The 18,798-nt window shown below is 33.2% G+C and overlaps 1 protein-coding gene and 1 long non-coding RNA gene across 2 annotated transcripts; both read left to right on the plus strand.

The window, feature by feature from the left end:
• Positions 1 to 5,227: 5,227 nt before the first annotated feature.
• Positions 5,228 to 5,826, plus strand: LOC149571417 (uncharacterized). The gene is made up of 2 exons (XR_016359810.1): positions 5,228 to 5,302; positions 5,391 to 5,826. It is a non-coding gene; the product is annotated as an uncharacterized LOC149571417 (long non-coding RNA).
• Positions 5,827 to 10,207: 4,381 nt separating this feature from the next.
• On the plus strand, positions 10,208 to 17,918 carry LOC149571418 (uncharacterized). Its single transcript, XM_089812939.1, has 10 exons — positions 10,208 to 10,412; positions 12,074 to 12,151; positions 12,558 to 13,454; positions 13,610 to 13,963; positions 14,264 to 14,325; positions 14,519 to 14,614; positions 14,839 to 14,935; positions 15,822 to 15,893; positions 16,108 to 16,218; positions 16,653 to 17,918. Exons 2-10 carry the CDS (start codon positions 12,074 to 12,076, stop codon positions 17,514 to 17,516), a joined length of 2,631 nt encoding a protein of 876 aa, XP_089669065.1. The 5' UTR covers positions 10,208 to 10,412; the 3' UTR covers positions 17,517 to 17,918.
• The last annotated feature ends 880 nt before the right edge of the window (positions 17,919 to 18,798 follow it).

Consider the following 18,798-nt stretch of genomic DNA (forward strand, 5'->3'; position numbering starts at 1 on the left):
CATTGTATTTTTTGATTGATTAAATTATTTATTTTTATTTTTATTTAATCTTTAGGGTAAATTTATAACTTATGATATTAACTTGGTTCATCTACATTATCCTATTATCCACATTTGTTATATTTCTTATTTATTATCCACCACTTCATATAAATCTTGTTGGGAAAAAAATGTAAAGAAAGAATGCAATGATTAGGTAAATTTAGTGTTTGGAAATTTGAAAATGTGATATTAATCATTTTTATTTGCAAATTTGATTGTATGTTCTATAGTTCACTCCATCTTGTTGATAAATATGATAAAGAAAGAATATAAAGATTAGTTTAATTTAAAATTCACAAATTTGAGACTTAGATATTAATTCTTCATATTTGAAAAATATGAGTATAAGTTCTATACATTTTTCTTCCACTGTATAATAATCTTATCTTGTTTCTTATATATAGCATTTAATATATTATTTATCTTCAAACCCTCTCCATATTTACTTAATGATTCAAAAAATAACACACACACACATTCCCTTTCTCTTCCAAACTAATATAATTCTGAAGTAAGATTACTTTCATGGTGATGAATGACTTCTATGCCATCCATAATTTTCCATATGTTAAAAATTCAGAAATTGAACCATGAAGTATGTACCTTTGACTTTTTTTCATAATTACGAAAACATAACGTATATTTACGATAATAATAGTGTGAATTCATATTGATTCCAATGATAAATAGTAGAAAAAGTCACAAAATCTAGAAAAAAATTGCTACATTTTTGCAGATCTAAAGAATCTTTAATTTTTTTTGACTTTAGAGTACATTTTGTCGAGAGAATCACTGGTGCCTATAAAAAACACCCATTCATACCACTCCAAGAAAAAGCAAAAATCAGGCGAGAGCCTACAACACAATGGTAAATTGTGAGCCTCTTATGTGGGAGGTCATGGGTTCAAATCCACTTGAACCTAATAATTAATAATAATTAACGAACACATAATAATAATTAATCTTAGCTTTGACCTTTTACCCATTAAAAAATGAAGCAAAAACCTATAAACTAGCTTATATATACTTATATATATATATAAAATGCCGAGAGTCATCCTTCTCGAGGCACCTATTTTAATTTAAATCATAATAGTTTTTTTGTGTTGGATACGATTTGAATTAAAATTGGTGCCTCGAGAAGGATGACTCTCGGCATTATATATATATATATATAAGCTACTAGCAGTCGTCGCGAATATGGAAGATATGATAATAATTTTAATATTATATATATATATATATATATATATATATATATATATATATATATATATATATATATATATATATATATATATATATGTATATATTCTAATTTTTTATTTTTGATAAAATTAGTATCGATTTATTTGTTTATATATATATATATATATATAAGTTTAACCCTAACCCTAACTCTAACTCTAACTCTATCTCTAACTTTAATTCTCCCCCTAACCCTAACCTTAACCCTCTATAATCCTAAATCTAATGCTAATTCTAACCCTAACCCTAATTCTATCCCTAACCCTAAGCCTTACTATAACTCTAATCCTAACTCTAATTCTAACTCTAATGCTAATTCTAACCCTAAATCTAACCCTAATTTAAACCCATATTCTAACTCTAACCCTAACTCTAACTCCAACTCTATCTCTAACCCTAACCCTACCCCTACCCCTAATTCTAACCCTAACTCTAACTCTAACTCTAACCCTCACTATAATTATAACTCTAACTCTAATTGTAACCCTAACACTAACCCTAACTCTAACCCTAATCCTACTCATAATCCTAATCCTAACACTATATATAATGCTAATACTAACCCTAACACTATATGTAACTCTAACTCTAATCATAACCCTAATTCTAATCGTAAACCCAATCTTAATTCTAACCCTAACTCTAACTCTAAACCTAAATCTAACCCTAAAGGTAACCCTAACTCCAGCCCTAACCCTAAATCTAACCCTAACCCCAACTCTATCTCCAATTTTAACTCTAACTTGATCCCTAACTCTAACTCTAATTCTAACCCTAACCCTAACCCTAGCCTCAATTCTAGCCCCAATTATAACCCTAACACTAACACTAAAACTAACACTAATTATAACCCTAACCCTAATGCTAACCCTAACTCTAACTGTAACTCTCTAGATAGACCTCATAATCTCTTTTTCTCTCTCTCTACATAAAACATGCCTCTATAAGAAACATAATATGAGCTCCTTCTTGTCTACATATATGCTCTCTCTCTCTCTCTCTGGGTGTGTGTATATACATATTATCACTTATAAAAAAAATATTATTTCTAGATACTTGTACATATAGGGTTAGGCTAAGGTATATAATTTACTAAATGATTAGTACAATCATATATAGAGTAAGAGTTATAGTTAGGATCCAAGGTTTACAATTTCATTTATATGACACTCAGTGTTATGGTTAGGGTTAATAAGAGGTTAAATATTACACTAAAATAAGGGACAAGGTTAAGGGAAGTATGAGATTTAGGTGTAGTGTTGGAGTATTTGGAGTACAACTATGGTCAAATTTGAGATATATGTTATACAAATGACTCAAATAGTGGAAAAAATAATTCATGAAAGGGAAGTTATAAGTCCCAACACAACAATTCAGATAATGTTAAAAGTATGAAAGAATATATAAGAGTCAATTTTATGAAAATTATTTCTCCATGATGATCCCTAACTCTAACTCTAACCCCAACCCCAACTCTATCTCCAACTTTAACTCTAACTCTAATTCTAACCCTAACCCTCACCCTAAGCCTAGCCTCAATTCTAGCCCTAATTATAACCCTAACACTAACACTAACACTAACACTAACACTAACACTAACACTAACACTAACACTAATTATAATCCTAACCCTAATGCTAACCCTAACTCTAACCATAACCCTTATGCTAACCATAATCCTAGCCCTAATTCTAATCCTACCTCTAACTTATATATAATGCTAACCCTAATATATAATCACTAATTCTAAATATATTATTCGTTTATTTTTAATTAATCACTAACTTTAATAAAATACAAATTTTATTGATAAGGTGACCTTCTTGTCCGCATCAACGATTAAATTTAATTATGAAACATTAAAAATATAAATATTTTGAAACATGCAAATATAAAACTATTATGAAACATACAAATCTAAACATGGAAACCAAAAGTATTTTGAAATATGCAAATCTAAAACTAACGTAAAACATGCAAATGTAAAACTAAATTGAAACATGCACATTAAAAATCTGCAAAAGAAATGTATTATCAAATATCTAAATCAAAAAGTTTTTGAATTCTAAATCTAAATCAAACATACAAGGCTAAACTATATGAAACTTTAATCTACTCTTGTTAAAAAACTCTAATTGCTCCAATAATCTCCATCTCTTCCTCCCTGCAAAAACACAAAATGAAAATGAAATGAGGAGCATTTGTTTTATAATTTATGAGAGAACCCTCATATCTCCCAATAGATGTCTTTTGACATTTCATGAATTTGTTTCAAATTCCCCCACTCCTCACAAAAAATAAGCATGAATGTGCATGCAAAAATATATTTAACAAAAAGAAAATGTTTTATATTTAAAATTTTAATTAAGTTATTTTAGCCCTATTTTCTTGCGTTTTATTTTTTTGGCCTTATTTTCACAGGTTCTATTATTTCAACATCCATTTGGCTTAATATTATTTTGGCTAGCTATTATTTTGAATATTTTATTTTATTTTATAATTCAATAATGTTAAAATATATACTAAATATATGATTTATCTACTTTAAATAAATCATTAACTTTAATAAAATATAAATTATATTGATATGGTGGCATTCTCATCCAGATTAATGATAAAATTATGCTTTGAAATATGAAAATATAAATACTTAGAAACATGCAAATGTAAAACTATTGTGAAACATTCAAATCTAAAACATGCAAGCCAAAACTATTTTGAAATATGAAAATCTAAAACTAATATAAAACATGCAAATATAAAACTAATTTGAAACATGCACTTTTAAAATATGTAAATGAAAAGTATTATAAAATATATAAATCAAATAGATTTTGAATACAAATCTAAATCTAAATCAAACATGCAAGACTAAACTATTAAATGCAAGCCTAAATAGTTATAAATAGAATTCTAAATCTAAATAAAATTAATTAAAATTGAAATCTAAATCAAAGTAGAATATTATAACTAATTTTGAATTTCAATTTACATCTACATCTAAATCTAAATGAAAATGTAAATAAAAAATAGAAATTTCACTTGCAAAAATGTTACTCCAAAACTTCAATCTACTCCTATTCAAAAGCTCCAATCTAATCCTCCAATAACCTCCACCTCTTCCTTCCTGCAAAATAATAAAATGAAAATGAAATGGTGAGCCTTGGTTTTATAACTTCTGAGAGGCTCCTCATATCCCCCAACAGACGTCTCTTCACATTCTACGAATTTGTTTCAAATTCCCCCATTCTCCACAAAAAACAAGTATGAATGTGCATGCAAAATTATATTTAACAAAAAAAAAATCATTTTAAAATTATTTTGCCCCTTTTTTTCAGGCCCTACTTTTTCGGGCCCTATTTTTTCGGGTCCTACTTTTTCAGGCCCTACTTTCTCGGGCCCTATTATTTCAGGACTATTATTTTGTTTGTAACTCTCACTAAATCTTTTTGATTGCCAAATGACATTCCATATTTTAATTTTGTTTGTAACTCTCACCAAATCTTTTTGATTGTCAAATGACATTCCATCTTTTAATTTCATTTGTAACTCTTACCAAATCTTTTTTCTTTACACGAATTATTCCTTGAAATATTCTTTGTGCTGGGAAGTGTTTCTCCCATTGTATATGCCTCTCGGCATAATAAAAACTAAAGTGCCCCTAGAGAAAAAGCAAAAACCTATAAACAAATAAATAAATAATAAATAAAGTGCCCCTAGTATTGCGACAAAACAAGCGGTTCAAGTCGCCGGGTGCTCCCACCGGGAAATGTCGCCTACCGCAATCCCGGGTTACCGCCGGCATGCCAAATACCGATGACAGAACTCCGTTAACGGTAAACTTGTGGCAGGTAAAAGACGTGCATATGAAACGGAACGGTTACGGCGCTACTTATCTTCCACTATAAGACAAACGAGCGGACAGAAAACTAAGCTTGAAGAATCTGGTAGGTCTTTTTGTTTCGGAGCAGTATAGATGGAGCTATTTGGCTTACACTTTTACTTCGAGCCGGTAAAATCATAATACAAGTGGTATATTTTCGACAATTGCGAAATGCGAAGGTACAAATCTCATTGAAGCTCGGAAATTTTGTCTGTAGGGGAAACTTCAAGCTGTTGATGTATAGGAAATCTTTGCTTTGCCGTACGTGAAGCCAATTTTGCATCAGATCTCACTCTCAGCATCTGATTCCAGCTACTTCAATGTGCTTGCGTGTAGATTCGCTGGATTTTTTGGAGTAATCTGCATTGAAGTGTAAGTTTTCTTTCATTCCGGCTGAATTCTTGCTCTTCATTGTACATGAGGTTTTCTGCGTTTACTAAAACTTCACCGTGAAGTGGACTCGATCTTTTTGCTTACTGAACAGTTTTTAGGGGAAAGTGTCTGTGATCTGTGCGTTCTTTCTGTGTTTGGTTAGATTGCGATGTGCTGCTGTTAGGTAGAGTTATTTTCAAGCTTTTTGAGTGATAATTTTCTGGGCTTTACATTGTATCCGTACATTTTGCCAAGTATTTGACCGAGATGTCAATTCTGTACTCTGGCTTTTAGGAGAATTTCTGCTCTTAGGTTTATTAACTTTACAGCAGAGAGACGGAAGTTTTGCCATTTGAAGAACTGCTTTATGGAAAGATCTTTCCGTCGAACTACTGATTCCGCATTGGTTACATTTGGATTCCATCTCCGTAGCTTTGCTGTGTTGTTCAATAAAATATATTTCTAGCTTTGTATGATCTATTGGTGAAAGTGAGGGAGTGATATTGTGATGTTCTCGTAAGGAGCAAACCATTTCCGTATATTGTTTAGCAATTGACAATTGCCAACTTGCCACAGATCTTTATTATATTTTGTCGGCCTTACATACCTTTCAACCGACTTGACAAACTGAGAACCCGAGCAAATTTGCTTGTGAGCTAAATATTGCTAAAATACAAGCCAACGTTTTTTTCTCTTTTATTACTTTTGAAGAAAATTAACCTAGGCCAGTTGATTTTGGTGTCGAAACGCAGAATAGTCCTTATTTTTTGGTGATTTGATTTAGGCCTAGTCTCCACGAACATTCATATTCATATTTTGAATGTTGTCTAGAATATTCTCCACTGATTGTTTGAGAGGTTTTTTTTTCCCTCTGTTCTTCCCTTATTTGCGTGGGATTTGTGGTTATTTTTTTGAAGTTTTATATGGTATATAAGGGATTTGTGGTTATTTTTTTGAAGTTTTATATGGTATATATTTTTTCAAAATATTTTAATGGATTGTAATATTATTTTTCAATTGACTAAATTGTTTTATTGGATTTTTTTCATTTTCTATATATAAGCTTTTATTGTAAAAGACTTCAGATATTTTATGATAATGGAAAACTATGATATAATTAATAAAAATATATAAAGCATTAAAAACTTTTTAATTTATTTTAATAAATGGATATTAATATCATATCTTTAGGATCGTCTTTGTAAAGGTTCTCTTATTTGTGAAAATTGTAATTATAAGGATCCTTGAATATATTAGTCATAATAGAAGAATCCACGCGGGGCATGATCCCAGCCTCATACCTTATGAGCCAGTCAACTTCACCAGTAGATCAAGGACCCATTCGTCACATAAAATGAATAGATACACAATTAAATTTTCAATCAATAAAAAAATATATAGTTGAAAAAATTAATATTATAAATAGACTATTAGTTATTTTATATCTAAAATATACTAAATAATCAAAATATTATGATATATCATGATTAATACAGACTGTTTAGATGAAGATCTTAAACATTCTTTCAAAAATCAGAATTTGAAATGCATATCTCATTCGACTATTTGAGCCAAAAGTTTATGCTGCTGGAGCTCACTCTTTATCAAGTACACGCCTTAAAAATATGAGATTATGGTCGGTGGAAAAGTGAGATCTAAGATGAAACTCATATGCTGAAGCAGGCAGAGGGAAAGAAGTACCAGAATGTTAAAGCAGTGCCATTCACAGTGTTTGAACATGGCTGTGCCCACTGCCCATACGCTCATGGGCCTAAACCTCTGTTCTAAAAAAGTTGAGTGTCAGTGCTTTACCTATTTTGAAGTATATGCCAAAAAGAGGGGTCGAAAAAATTGTCAGCTTTCCATCACAAAGGAAGTAAAAAGGATGAAGATCAAAAAGCTTGCGGGGAGGGTCCTTAAATATCTTAGAATTAAACAGATTGATAAAGAAGCGCTGGTACTTCGCAATTATGGTTTTGGAGCATGGAATCATTTTCCATGCAAAGATGACGACTTCTTTGAAAAGATTGAAATAAAATATAAGCTGACCATTTCATGATAGCTCACAGGCAATGAAGTATATGTCTCTAGTTGGACAGCTGGCAACAAATTTCCATGTGAAAGTCCTGTGCTCCCCGTTCTCAACAATATCTCCATTATTTCTCCAATATTTTAATCCGAAATCTCTGTTAAGGAGTGCAAACTAAACGATTCCTTCCAAATGGAAAGAAGCCACTGCTTTTCCAGTCAAATCCAAAATGGAAACAAACCCCCGCTTTTCTAGTGAAATGAAAATACGCCAACTAATGTTGTCCTTCAATTTTTTATATTTATTATCATTTTAATAGTGTCCAAATTTGTGGATTTGATTCCCTTCTCAAAGGCTTATTCTTGGCCATTAAGTAATTTAATCCCTTTTATTATTAAAGTGTTATATTGTATAAATGAGTGGAGTTCAAAGTGGAGAAGGTTGCTTTCACAAACCAAACTAAAGTTTATTAAATTTTTTTTTCAAATTAATAAAATGAGAAGACTAATAAAATAATACTTGTAATATTTTTTGTTTTACATGTACATTAATGAAAGTTCATTAATGAAAATAGTTCCAATTTTTTATTTTTTTCAGTCAATTTAAATTACTATTTTAAGATTGCACAAATCAAGTAATCTATCATATAAATAATAGTATATCTTATGGATTTTTTAAATATAATATTTAAATTTGCATTTTGTACAAAGATTATTTCATTTCAAAATAATAAGATTTGATATAAATAATATTAAAATGGATAGTTTGATTGCTTAAATTTTTTAATTATATTTTTAAAAATAAAATAAAACATATTTTAAAGATAAAACATGTTCTTATCAAAATTAAGTATTTATTATTGTTTTTAGAGTAGTGGTTCATAAGAATTTATTTCTGATGAGGATGAATGAAACACTTAGTTTAGTATACATTGGTGATGAAATCTAGCGAGAGGACTTCTTGGGAGGTAACTGTTGTGGTGTAGAGCCTAACGTTTATTCGATGCAGTTTTCCCCTAGATTATTTCTACGAGAGTTTGGGGGCAGTGCCCCAGGTTTGCTCCTTGTCACTATACAGGGTGGGGTCAAGGAGTAATGCCTCCGAAGCCAAGACTGACTTACTATTGTAAAGCTGACAAAGGTGTCAGCTGCTACTTTTCTATTGGACAACTTATTCTAGCCCCAATTTTATAACCGACAAAAGCTTGTATAAAATGGCTTAGGGTTAGGGATTTCATAATGTATGATGATATTGTAGCTTCTTACGGCGGTATTGAGCTGTAAGAGATTGCGGATTGTAATCACTGAATAATAATAATATTGGACTTTTTGTTGGTGGACTAGCCCAGGGATTAGGTGAACCACATTAAATCCTTGTGTCTTGTGTTCTCTTCTGTGCGATTTATTATTTTCTCATATTGATTATATTTGTATGTAATTGTTATTTTTGTCCGTGGTTAATCCTAACAGTCACTCATTTGAGGACTATTCAACTTTCCTCTTAAGTTTAAGCTCCAAAATAAATAGTTAAGCAAACTTGAGCTAGAGTAGTATTGAGACAGGTGAGCTCCTAGGAAGTCTTGATGCTTCACCTCTGACAGTAAGCTAAATAAAATGGAAAGAGTGTTCAGTGTCCCATTTATTCACAAGGGAAATAGGTCCTTGAACCACTACTCATGAAACATAGGTCAATGATTTTGACTCAAAAATTACACATTTGAATTTGCTCTCTAAGAATTCTTACTTGACAAATTAATTTGTAGAATGAAGATTAATAATTTTAAATTAAACAACAACTTGTGAAATATGAATCAATGAATTGACTAAAAAACTATACAATTGAATCTCCAAATTTAACTTAGTTGAAAAAATTATCTCTTACTTATTGTTTCACAAAATAATATGGTTAATAATTGTAATAAAAAATTATTAAATTTAACGGTCGAGTATACCACCATGCCAATAGGTAATAAAAAGGTCACGATGCTTTCATTCTCCAAAGATTATTGCTTAGTCTCAACTAAACAAATCAAGCAAATCCCATATGCTGTCGGTCTGTCAAGTCCACGTAATTAAAAATACTTTATTCTAGTTGATCCGAGTCATCGACAAACGAGACATCAGCTTTCCCCACTCTCAATAATTATTCAATTTTTAAATTCCAAGGAAAAAGCACAAAAAACAATCCATAGTAAAACGTTCAGGCATAAGCCACGTTGTCCGACCGTTGCAGTACTGGAACCTGATTCCGTCGCAGCTGGTGCCTCTGAGTATTGCGGGACCCCGTTAACGGGAAACTCGTGACCGCTGGAAGACGGATGGGCCTTTCTCTCTTACCAATATAAACACGAGAAAACATAACATGTCACCTGGTAAAATTTGGACCCCATCTTAATTAAATCTCAAGACGCCGTGAAGTTAAGCATTCAACGGAACGGGAGAACGGCAACGGTCTTGTTTACGTTTCAGTATAAGACAAAAGAGAACACATATCTCATCTAGAAGCATTTTGGTTGGGAAGCGAAGTAGATGTTAATCAATCTATTGAGTTAAGCCACGAAAAGTTTAGTTGTAATCGAATTTGGAATTTGTTTTTACGTTGATTTAGAGGACGGGATAAATCCATATTTCGACACATCACAGGCAGCTGTTCTGTCAATCGAAGCTTTCAATGCCCAAAATATTGGTCCCTAAAACATGTCTCCCCAAGATCTTTGTCTCTGCATTTTGTTTTGCAGAGTGGATATGAGACGTCGATGCCTGTATAGATCGAGAGATCATTTGATTTGAAGGTGGAAGAGGTTTTTCGCGAGAGATTTGACTTCAGATCTGAACAAAGGTAGCTGGTTTTGATTTAATTTAGATTTTATGGCTTTTGTGGAGAATTTTTGTGTTTGAATTATAAGCAATAGATTTTTGATTGCACAAATCGAAGCTTCTGTCAATTCTCTGGGAAAAAGATTGTATTGCGTGAATTGGTTTTTGTCGGAAAGGTCGTTGAAATCGAAATACTCGACTGGCCTTAGATTTCATGTCGATGTGCTGTGGAATGACAAGATTTCGAGCTATATTCCAGGGTTAGTAACGGAAATTTCGGTTAATATTTTATTCGCGTTTTTTTGGGCTTCTGCGCAGAATTATTGCTCTCAATTGAAGTGTAAGATTCGGAGATCGTCAACGAAAATATTAGGGCTTAGTAGCGTTATATTTTATTCTCTACTGAACTTTTATAGCAAAGATCTAGTATACGATCTTCCTTACCTTAGGTCGGTGTTGCCGTTCTTTTAAATAAATTAGTGTCCGAGTTTTGAACGGCGATTGGTGACGATGAAGGTTTGATTCCGAGAAACTCATTGTGAGGAAAATTAGACTGGATTATTACCATTTTAGGATAATTTCCAATCTTGGGTTAAATTGGAGATTATTTGTTGATTGACTGTTCGTCAATAAATTTTGCTATATACTTCTTTGGTCTGTCTGCGTTAGATTGATTGACATTGTGAACTTACAACAACAATTTCGAGTTTTCAAAGGCTTGTCGGGGAAGATGAACTATGAATTTATGAGTTTAGTTTTCAAAAAACCGTTGTGTGGAACTTCCGTATTTTCAAGTCGACTGAAATAGTCGAAATTTGTTGTTTACTTAACTACTTTTCTCATTTAAGATCTACGAATAGACGTAGTTGTTCTGCTTTTGGCTAGATTTAGATCCTGTTTCTATGCCTTGCTTATGCTAGTACATTAACTAAACTTCGAATTTCGAGCTCTCTGAGGTCTGCTGGAGAAATGAGTGGGGATTTTAAAGCAAATTCATTGTGACAAGAAAAATTGGTCGAGAGAGTTATTATCATTTGCCTCGTTTTGATCGTGAGTTACGAAATTAGATTGTACTTTCCAAATCTTCTCATATTATTTAATTATTATCGCTTGTCGCAGATCTTTTAATGACAATGTGAGAAATGTGGTGTCATGATTATTATCTTTTGCCTTCCAACGGTTCTGATTACAGCTTATAGCATTTCGTAAACTCAGTTTAATTTGCGAAAGTACCGTATAATTTCCTAGTGTTCTCTCAGCATCTACTGATAAAGATATATTCGTTTATTCCAAAAAAATGAAATTTGAACCCATATTTTTTTTTTCTAGAAGCGAAGATACTAAATATATTTTACATTTATACTTCAAACTCTAAATATGCCTAGAAGAGGAGGTTGTTATCAGCGCATAATTTAGAAGAAACAAAAGGCGAACTTATGTAACTGTAGAAATGGCAGTTCTAATCTCAGAGTTAGTAATACAAGTCTGCTACTGCTTAATGAGCACATGCCCTGTACTCCGAAAAGTCAGAGTTTGGAAACACGATATTTCTTTTCATTGGGTTTTTTATCTGATAATGCTTTTAATGTTCTGAAGAATCTGTCATCGACAACTGCATTTGAACCTGTGCTGTAGCCTTATCAATGAGTGGGAATACATGTAATATGTCTGTTTAACTTGCAGATGATGATGACGGATAAAGATGACATATGCTTCGAGTGGCCTCAACCACAGGAGCTCAGAGATCCATCAGAAAGTCAGGTGTGTTCTAACTTTTGAGTATCAAAAGCTTAATGACTTACAGTGTCTTCTGGAGATTTATGTGAGCTTTATCTAATTTAAGTTCAGTTTCGAGTTAAATGAGTAGATATAATATGGCCGTAATTATTGAACCCTCAAAATGAATGAGAATTGCCAAAATTTGTCCTTGGATTCTAGAGAATGAATCTTCAAAACCAAAGAGGCATTTAGACTGGAGCAACTCACTGTCTTTGATATTTGAGTTTCTACTATTGTATGTAGGGTTGCTTACACAATTGAAGCATATCAGAATTTGTCTAAAGTCAAAATTTTTTGCCCTGAAGTTGCTAGCTTTGTCATATGCTCCATTTGGTTGATGATATTGATCATCGATTTTCCCCTTTTGTTTCTGTTCAAACAAATACAGATGGAGGATCCTCATAAGACCTTACAACGTGAAAGTTCCATTTCTTTTGGGAGATTTGAGAATGATTCTCTGGCATGGGAAAAATGGTCTTCCTTTTCACAAAACAGATACCTGGAAGAAGTGGAAAGATTTTCTACTCCGGGGTCAGTTATTCAGAAGAAAGCTTATTTTGAAGCTCATTTCAAGAAAATTGCAGCTAAAAAGGCTCTGGAACAGCAGGCTCAGTTGGAGTCTCAATCAGGGATTGGAAGTAATCATAATGAAGATGGTGCGATTGATAGTAATTATAATGAGGATGGTGTGATTGTTAGTAATTATAATGAAGATTGCATGGTTGGTAATAATTATAGTGAAGATGGCATGGTTGATCATAATTATAATGAATATGGCATGATTGATCATAGTTATAATGAAGAACAATATCTAGAAGAGTCACCAGATCAGAATGATGAAGACTTCACATTTTCTCATTCAGTTGATTTCGATAATTCATCTCACCATACAGATACAGAGGAAGGGAGTTTTATTATAGTTGATCCAAAGAGTGGCATATCAGTTGGTCAAATAGAGGACCCAAGTCAATATATACCTCCAGCAATGAACGATTCTAAGCAAGAACATGTGTATTCACAGGCAGTTGCTTCAAACAATAACCTAGAAATGGAAAATGGCAAAGAACTTTCTACTCTTGAAAGGGATTCAGAGGTGGATAATTTCAATATGATGGATGTTGACAGCACAAATCTAAGAAAAGATGAGCAAGAACAAAGACATAGTTCAGAATCAGCACAATCAGACAATAAGGTCGCCAAAGAAGCAGAGGAAAATGAGGTGGCATCTAACCATGCCTTAACGGATTCTCAAAAGCAAGAGCAAAACGAAAAATCCACTAAGAAGGTGAGGGTTTTTATTCTTTTCATTATAGTCTTGATAGTTCTTCCACGATATTCCTATTAGTGTAGATGAAATTCTTGATCTTCTCAACAATATTCAAGTTCTTTTCATTGCAAACTCGCCTCAATAGTTTGATGTTTTCATGAGCCAAATGCCAGATTACTGCTAAGTCAAATGGGAAAAGAGCTAAAGTCCCTCACAATGGAACTTCCACTTCATCAAAAGCATCATCCAATGTTACATCCAGGACATCAAAAGTTCGGATTTCAACAGGGCCTAGTAATTCTGTAAGGGGTCTTCCAAAGGTTTCTTTAAAACCAGACAGTGGTGTTGTGATTAGGAAGGAGGCTGATGTGGATACAACCAAGAGGAAAAAATCTGTTCCTTTGACTGCATCAATTAATCCTGGAGCAGATAAAAGGGCATCAACTAGACAGGTCCTTGGGGACAAGAAACAAACCTCAAAAGCAGAATTAAATAGCACAACAGTGACCATGACTTCAAAAAAAGAGGTACACCTGTCCTGCATAGATTGGAATGTCAAAAAAGGCTGAACTGGAATTCATTGAGTCCAGTAACTTGTTTTACACTGGACGTGTTATTGTTGGTTTGAAACTATTGCATTTAAATCAACTTATTTTTGAATATGATCTCTTATGGGTTTCTACACTATGTGGCTATGGTAGACTTCTTGTTACGGAAACCCACTGGTGGTAAATTCATGGAGACAAGGCAATTTTTTTAATAATATGCTGGCTCTGAAACAAACAAGGACCTCTTCTGTATGACTAGAGTAATTGCTTTTTCTGCAGGCTTCTGCAAATGTGGCGCCAAAGACAGCTGGCTTGAGGACAAATCATAAAGAGCATACTAGGTAAATATCATTTGAGCTATCACAGGCAACTATGTGTGGTTCATATTTGCCACTTACACATTAATTTAATACCTTGTTGAATTTTGAGTTACAAACTTTTGGTTTTTCATAATTGTTATTAAAAGCTTAGTGTTTTGCTAGGTTCCTTGCTTTAACCTCATATTTAATTGATCCTGGATTTTATAAATGATAGGCATCAAAATGACAATCCGACAGCTCCAAAGAAGAAAATGGAGAAAAAACAACCTGAACCAAAAATAGGAGACACAGCCAGATTGACTTCAGCAGGGTAATCATCTAAAGGATATATTTATGGTGTTTATTCTTGAAAAAGCTAGCATACTTTTCTTATTAAATGATAGTTCGTTCTCCCCTAGGTCAGTCGAATGCAATTTACAGAATGCTTTTAGTCCCACTTTTATTTTTTTGCTCTCATTTACAGTGGTTTTATGAATTGCGAAAGGTCCTATCCATGTAATTGATGATAATGTGATCACAATTATGGATTTATAGGTCACACAAATCCCCCAGTGCAAATAAATTGGATATCAAAGCAAATGGAGTAGTTTTCAGCTTCAAAAGTGATGAAAGAGCAGAGAAGAGAAAAGAGGTAGAGGCTTCAATTCTTGATGGTATATTGTTTCATCATTCATATTGAGATTGACCGTCTATCAAAATAGCAGGAATCTATTATTAGTTTAATGTTCTTTTGACAACCATGTAACCATCCTCAAAACTGTATTCACAACTGTGCATCTGTTAAAATAGGGTATAACCTTTTTGATGTGCTTCCATTGTATTACAGTTTTAATGTGAAATCATTACTAGGCATCTGCAGGTTTTTTAGCTGGAACTATAACACCTTAATCTGATCCCTTATTACCATACTGTGCTCATCATTTTTGAGGTGTTTTAGATAATTTATGGTTTATTGCTTTTTACCAGTGCTAATTTTTTTTCCATCACTACTCATACTATAAGTTCTCACTCCAGACCTGGTTATATTCATCATTCAGAAGTGTCGTGCTAACTGATTGAGAATAAGATGTAGTTTACCAGTTTTAGGTAAGTAGATTTTCTTAGATGGGCAAGATTCAGCTATTGGAGAATTACTCTGGGGAAAAACTCTATTCCTGGGTTGCTGATGCAAGGGAACAAACCAGTGATCAAAGGGAACGATAGATTGAGAAATAATACCTTCAAGACAGAGCATCATTTGGTGTAAGCTTGGCTCTCAGAAGACTTTTTGTATCCTCTCTGGCTACAAGATCTTATTGATAAAACTGATCTGTAAGAGGCCAAAGCCCACATGAACTGGTAGGACAAATGGTACTATGTTGTCTTGATCGGTAGTTGAATTCTTGCCCTAGTTCTTGCTTTTAGAGTGATCTAGCCTTCTTGATCTGCAGGATTGATTTGACTAGTCCTTTACACAGACGAGTGAACTTTGATAACAGATTCTTGATTTTTTATTACAACCTTTTGGTTTACTGCAGTTCTATATGAAACTGGAAGAAAAGATGAACGCAAAGGAAGCTGAGATGAACCAAATTCAAGCAAAAACACAGGTATACCTTGAATGTGATTCTATGAAAATTTTAATCTAATTCACGGATAAGTATAACATCCTTGTTTCTATAAAGTTGTGGGAAGACATGTATATTGTTGTTTCTTCTTTTTACCTAATGGTCTAAATAGTAGTGTTCCATATCCATCGGATATCTTGAGAATGTGTGCATAAGGCTCAGTAAAACCTTTGTCTTTGATATATATTTATTTCAGGAGGAAATGGAGGCTGAAATTAAAAAACTACGGAAGAAGCTCACTTTCAAAGCCACACCCATGCCCACCTTCTATCAGGAAGCATCATCAACAAAACCAGAGAATAAAAAGGTGCAGTATTTGTACTGGAACAGAGCTCGCAAACTTTAAAAAACAAATCTGGTTTGTGCTTTTCATAAATTAGTTTTTTGAATATAACTTCTGAATTTTTCTACAAATGCAAAATAAACATTGAACTTTTCCATATCATTATTTCTTATTCTCCAGTTACCCTGCTACTCCTTAGAGTGGCACATGCAAGTCATTATAGTTTGTAAGTTTCTGTTTCTGGATTTGATTGCGTGTGAGTTTTTCCATGAAACTCACATGCAATTGAATCCAGGAACAGTGACTTACAACTCTATGGTTGGGGAAATCTGATAGCATTAACATGATAGTATGATTATTACAATCCTTGAGCTCAGTCGTGTCCTTGGAGTTACTGGTTCATATTTGTATTTTTCGTGTAAGAATAGAATCTGAAAAGCATTTACCGATTGCTGCAGGTTTCACAAAGCTTTGCAAAGTCACAGAACCCAGGAAAGAAGAGTATTACTTCAGGAACAGATTCAGATTCTAGCTCTGTACCTACTCACAAGACAATTTCTATGCAAGGAGCCAAGAACAACACGAGTCCATCAAAGAAACATAGGCAGGCTCAATCAGATGCTAGTGTCAACAAGGCACAGAAGGAAGGAGGGTCAAGAAATCTTTCCCCTGGAAAGCCCTTAAAATCAAAACTTCCAGTGAATGCCAATCCTAAAAAAGAAATCGTCCACCCTGCCAGACGAGAAAATCCTTCAGCAAAAGTGAATTCTGATGGATCACAATCAAAAGTACCCGAAAATCTATCCACATATGAAGAAACAAATAAAAAAGGCGTTCCTATCGCCCATGACAAAACATCAGTATCCATTTCTGGAAGTCCATTGGATGGCAGGCAAGAAGATTCGATGAATGGTGGTTTTACTTTCGATACATCTAGTGAAGTGCAAAATGTTGCAGAAGCAACGAATGAAATGAATATCGATGAAGCTGAATCAGAGATAATAGCCAACACTAGAGTTAAGGATGCAATGCAAAATACCCATTCTGACAATGGCAAAGAGAAGCTGGTTACACAAAAGGCTGAAAGGATTAAGGACAAAGAAGGTAACATTACAGTTGGTCCTGTGTCAAGGATTAAACCAAAATCTCCACGTCATGAATCGAAGGACAAAGCAATCAAAGCAGCAAAACTTGATAGGCAAAAGATTATAATGTCTGTGGAAAAGGGAAAGATGGAATCCCCAACAAATGCCTCAATTAAGCGCGGAATAAAAGATAATACAGGGTTGGCTTGCTTAATTGCAGATGTAGCTGTAGCCTGATCAAGCAGATAAGGGAATTGTAAAATTTCATGTCAGTCTATGAAGCCACACATAATTGTGGTTAGATTTAGAAACTCTTTGAGGCATTTATATACAGCTATGCCTCGGCTTCTTCCCTAGCCCATAGAAAAATAAATGATGCAGCATTCCTCTGGTTAAGAGATAAATTATGTCCCCTATGTACCAATGATATTCAGCTATGTTATTTGTCGGATAAATTTCAAATTTACATGTAACTTGGAAGAGCTGTATAGTCTACATGCAGCGTTTCTGTATCAGAGTTCTATAGCCAATGAGAGATTGTGCTGAAGCAGGTCTATTTTTTTGGGCATAGATATGGGGTTTGTTCTGCAAATTGTAGAATTGATTTGGCATCAAAGTTACTACTATTTATTTTTAAAATTTGGTTTAAAAAATGGTATAGTGTCACTTTGGATGGTCGTTTTCCTGTGTAGGGTAAAGATAGTGGTACTTACACGAGTATGAGGTAATGAAAACCCTAGTTTATGGACGTTTCCCCTGATTAAATGTGCAAACATGTCTGAACTTGTTGAAGAATTTATATGATCCCCCGTCTGATTGAATAGTATGAACTTTATGACATAGTCACATAATGATTTTATCTCAAGATTCACCTCCATATTCCTCTCGCTTCCTTAATTCTCCATCTTTGTCTATATGTCCTCTTTTAGATATTATTATTATTATTATAATTAAGTTATTAAAATAATGTATTATTGTCATGAGATGAGGGGGCAAACTTACAGACTACTTTGATAGTAGCTCCAAGCAATCTTTATAACATTTTGTTTTAGTCCAAGGACCCTTTTATGAGGGAGAGGACCCCGTAGGTACCAAAGTCAAATTGTGATATGGTCAAAGAATTATTATATTGGTTTCTAGTTGGAGTTGTTAGGTGATGGCTATCCCTACATATGAATTGCACAAGTGTGCACGTGCAATTGTCACTCTCCAAAGAGTATAACCAACACCATCTCGTGTTTTCTTAAATGAATATTGTCACCTTCCAAAGAATCCAACCAATAGGCATCATCTCATGTTTTTATAAATAAATATTGTCCAACTTTTAGATCTACATTTGAAAAAAAATTTCATGATATGATTATGACACAATACATTTACTTAAAATGGTCAAACATCAATTACACATCCTAGTTTACACTACACCACAATGCCTATTGGTCTTAGGGCTATAATATCTCATTCCAATTGATCTATTAATCACTCTAATGCACTTATTGCTCAAGTAAATATCACATTG

Source organism: Cupressus sempervirens, chromosome 2 (assembly GCF_028749045.1).
Source record: "Cupressus sempervirens isolate cs-2001-9-10 chromosome 2, ASM2874904v1, whole genome shotgun sequence".
NCBI classification, from domain to species: Eukaryota; Viridiplantae; Streptophyta; class Pinopsida; order Cupressales; family Cupressaceae; genus Cupressus; species Cupressus sempervirens.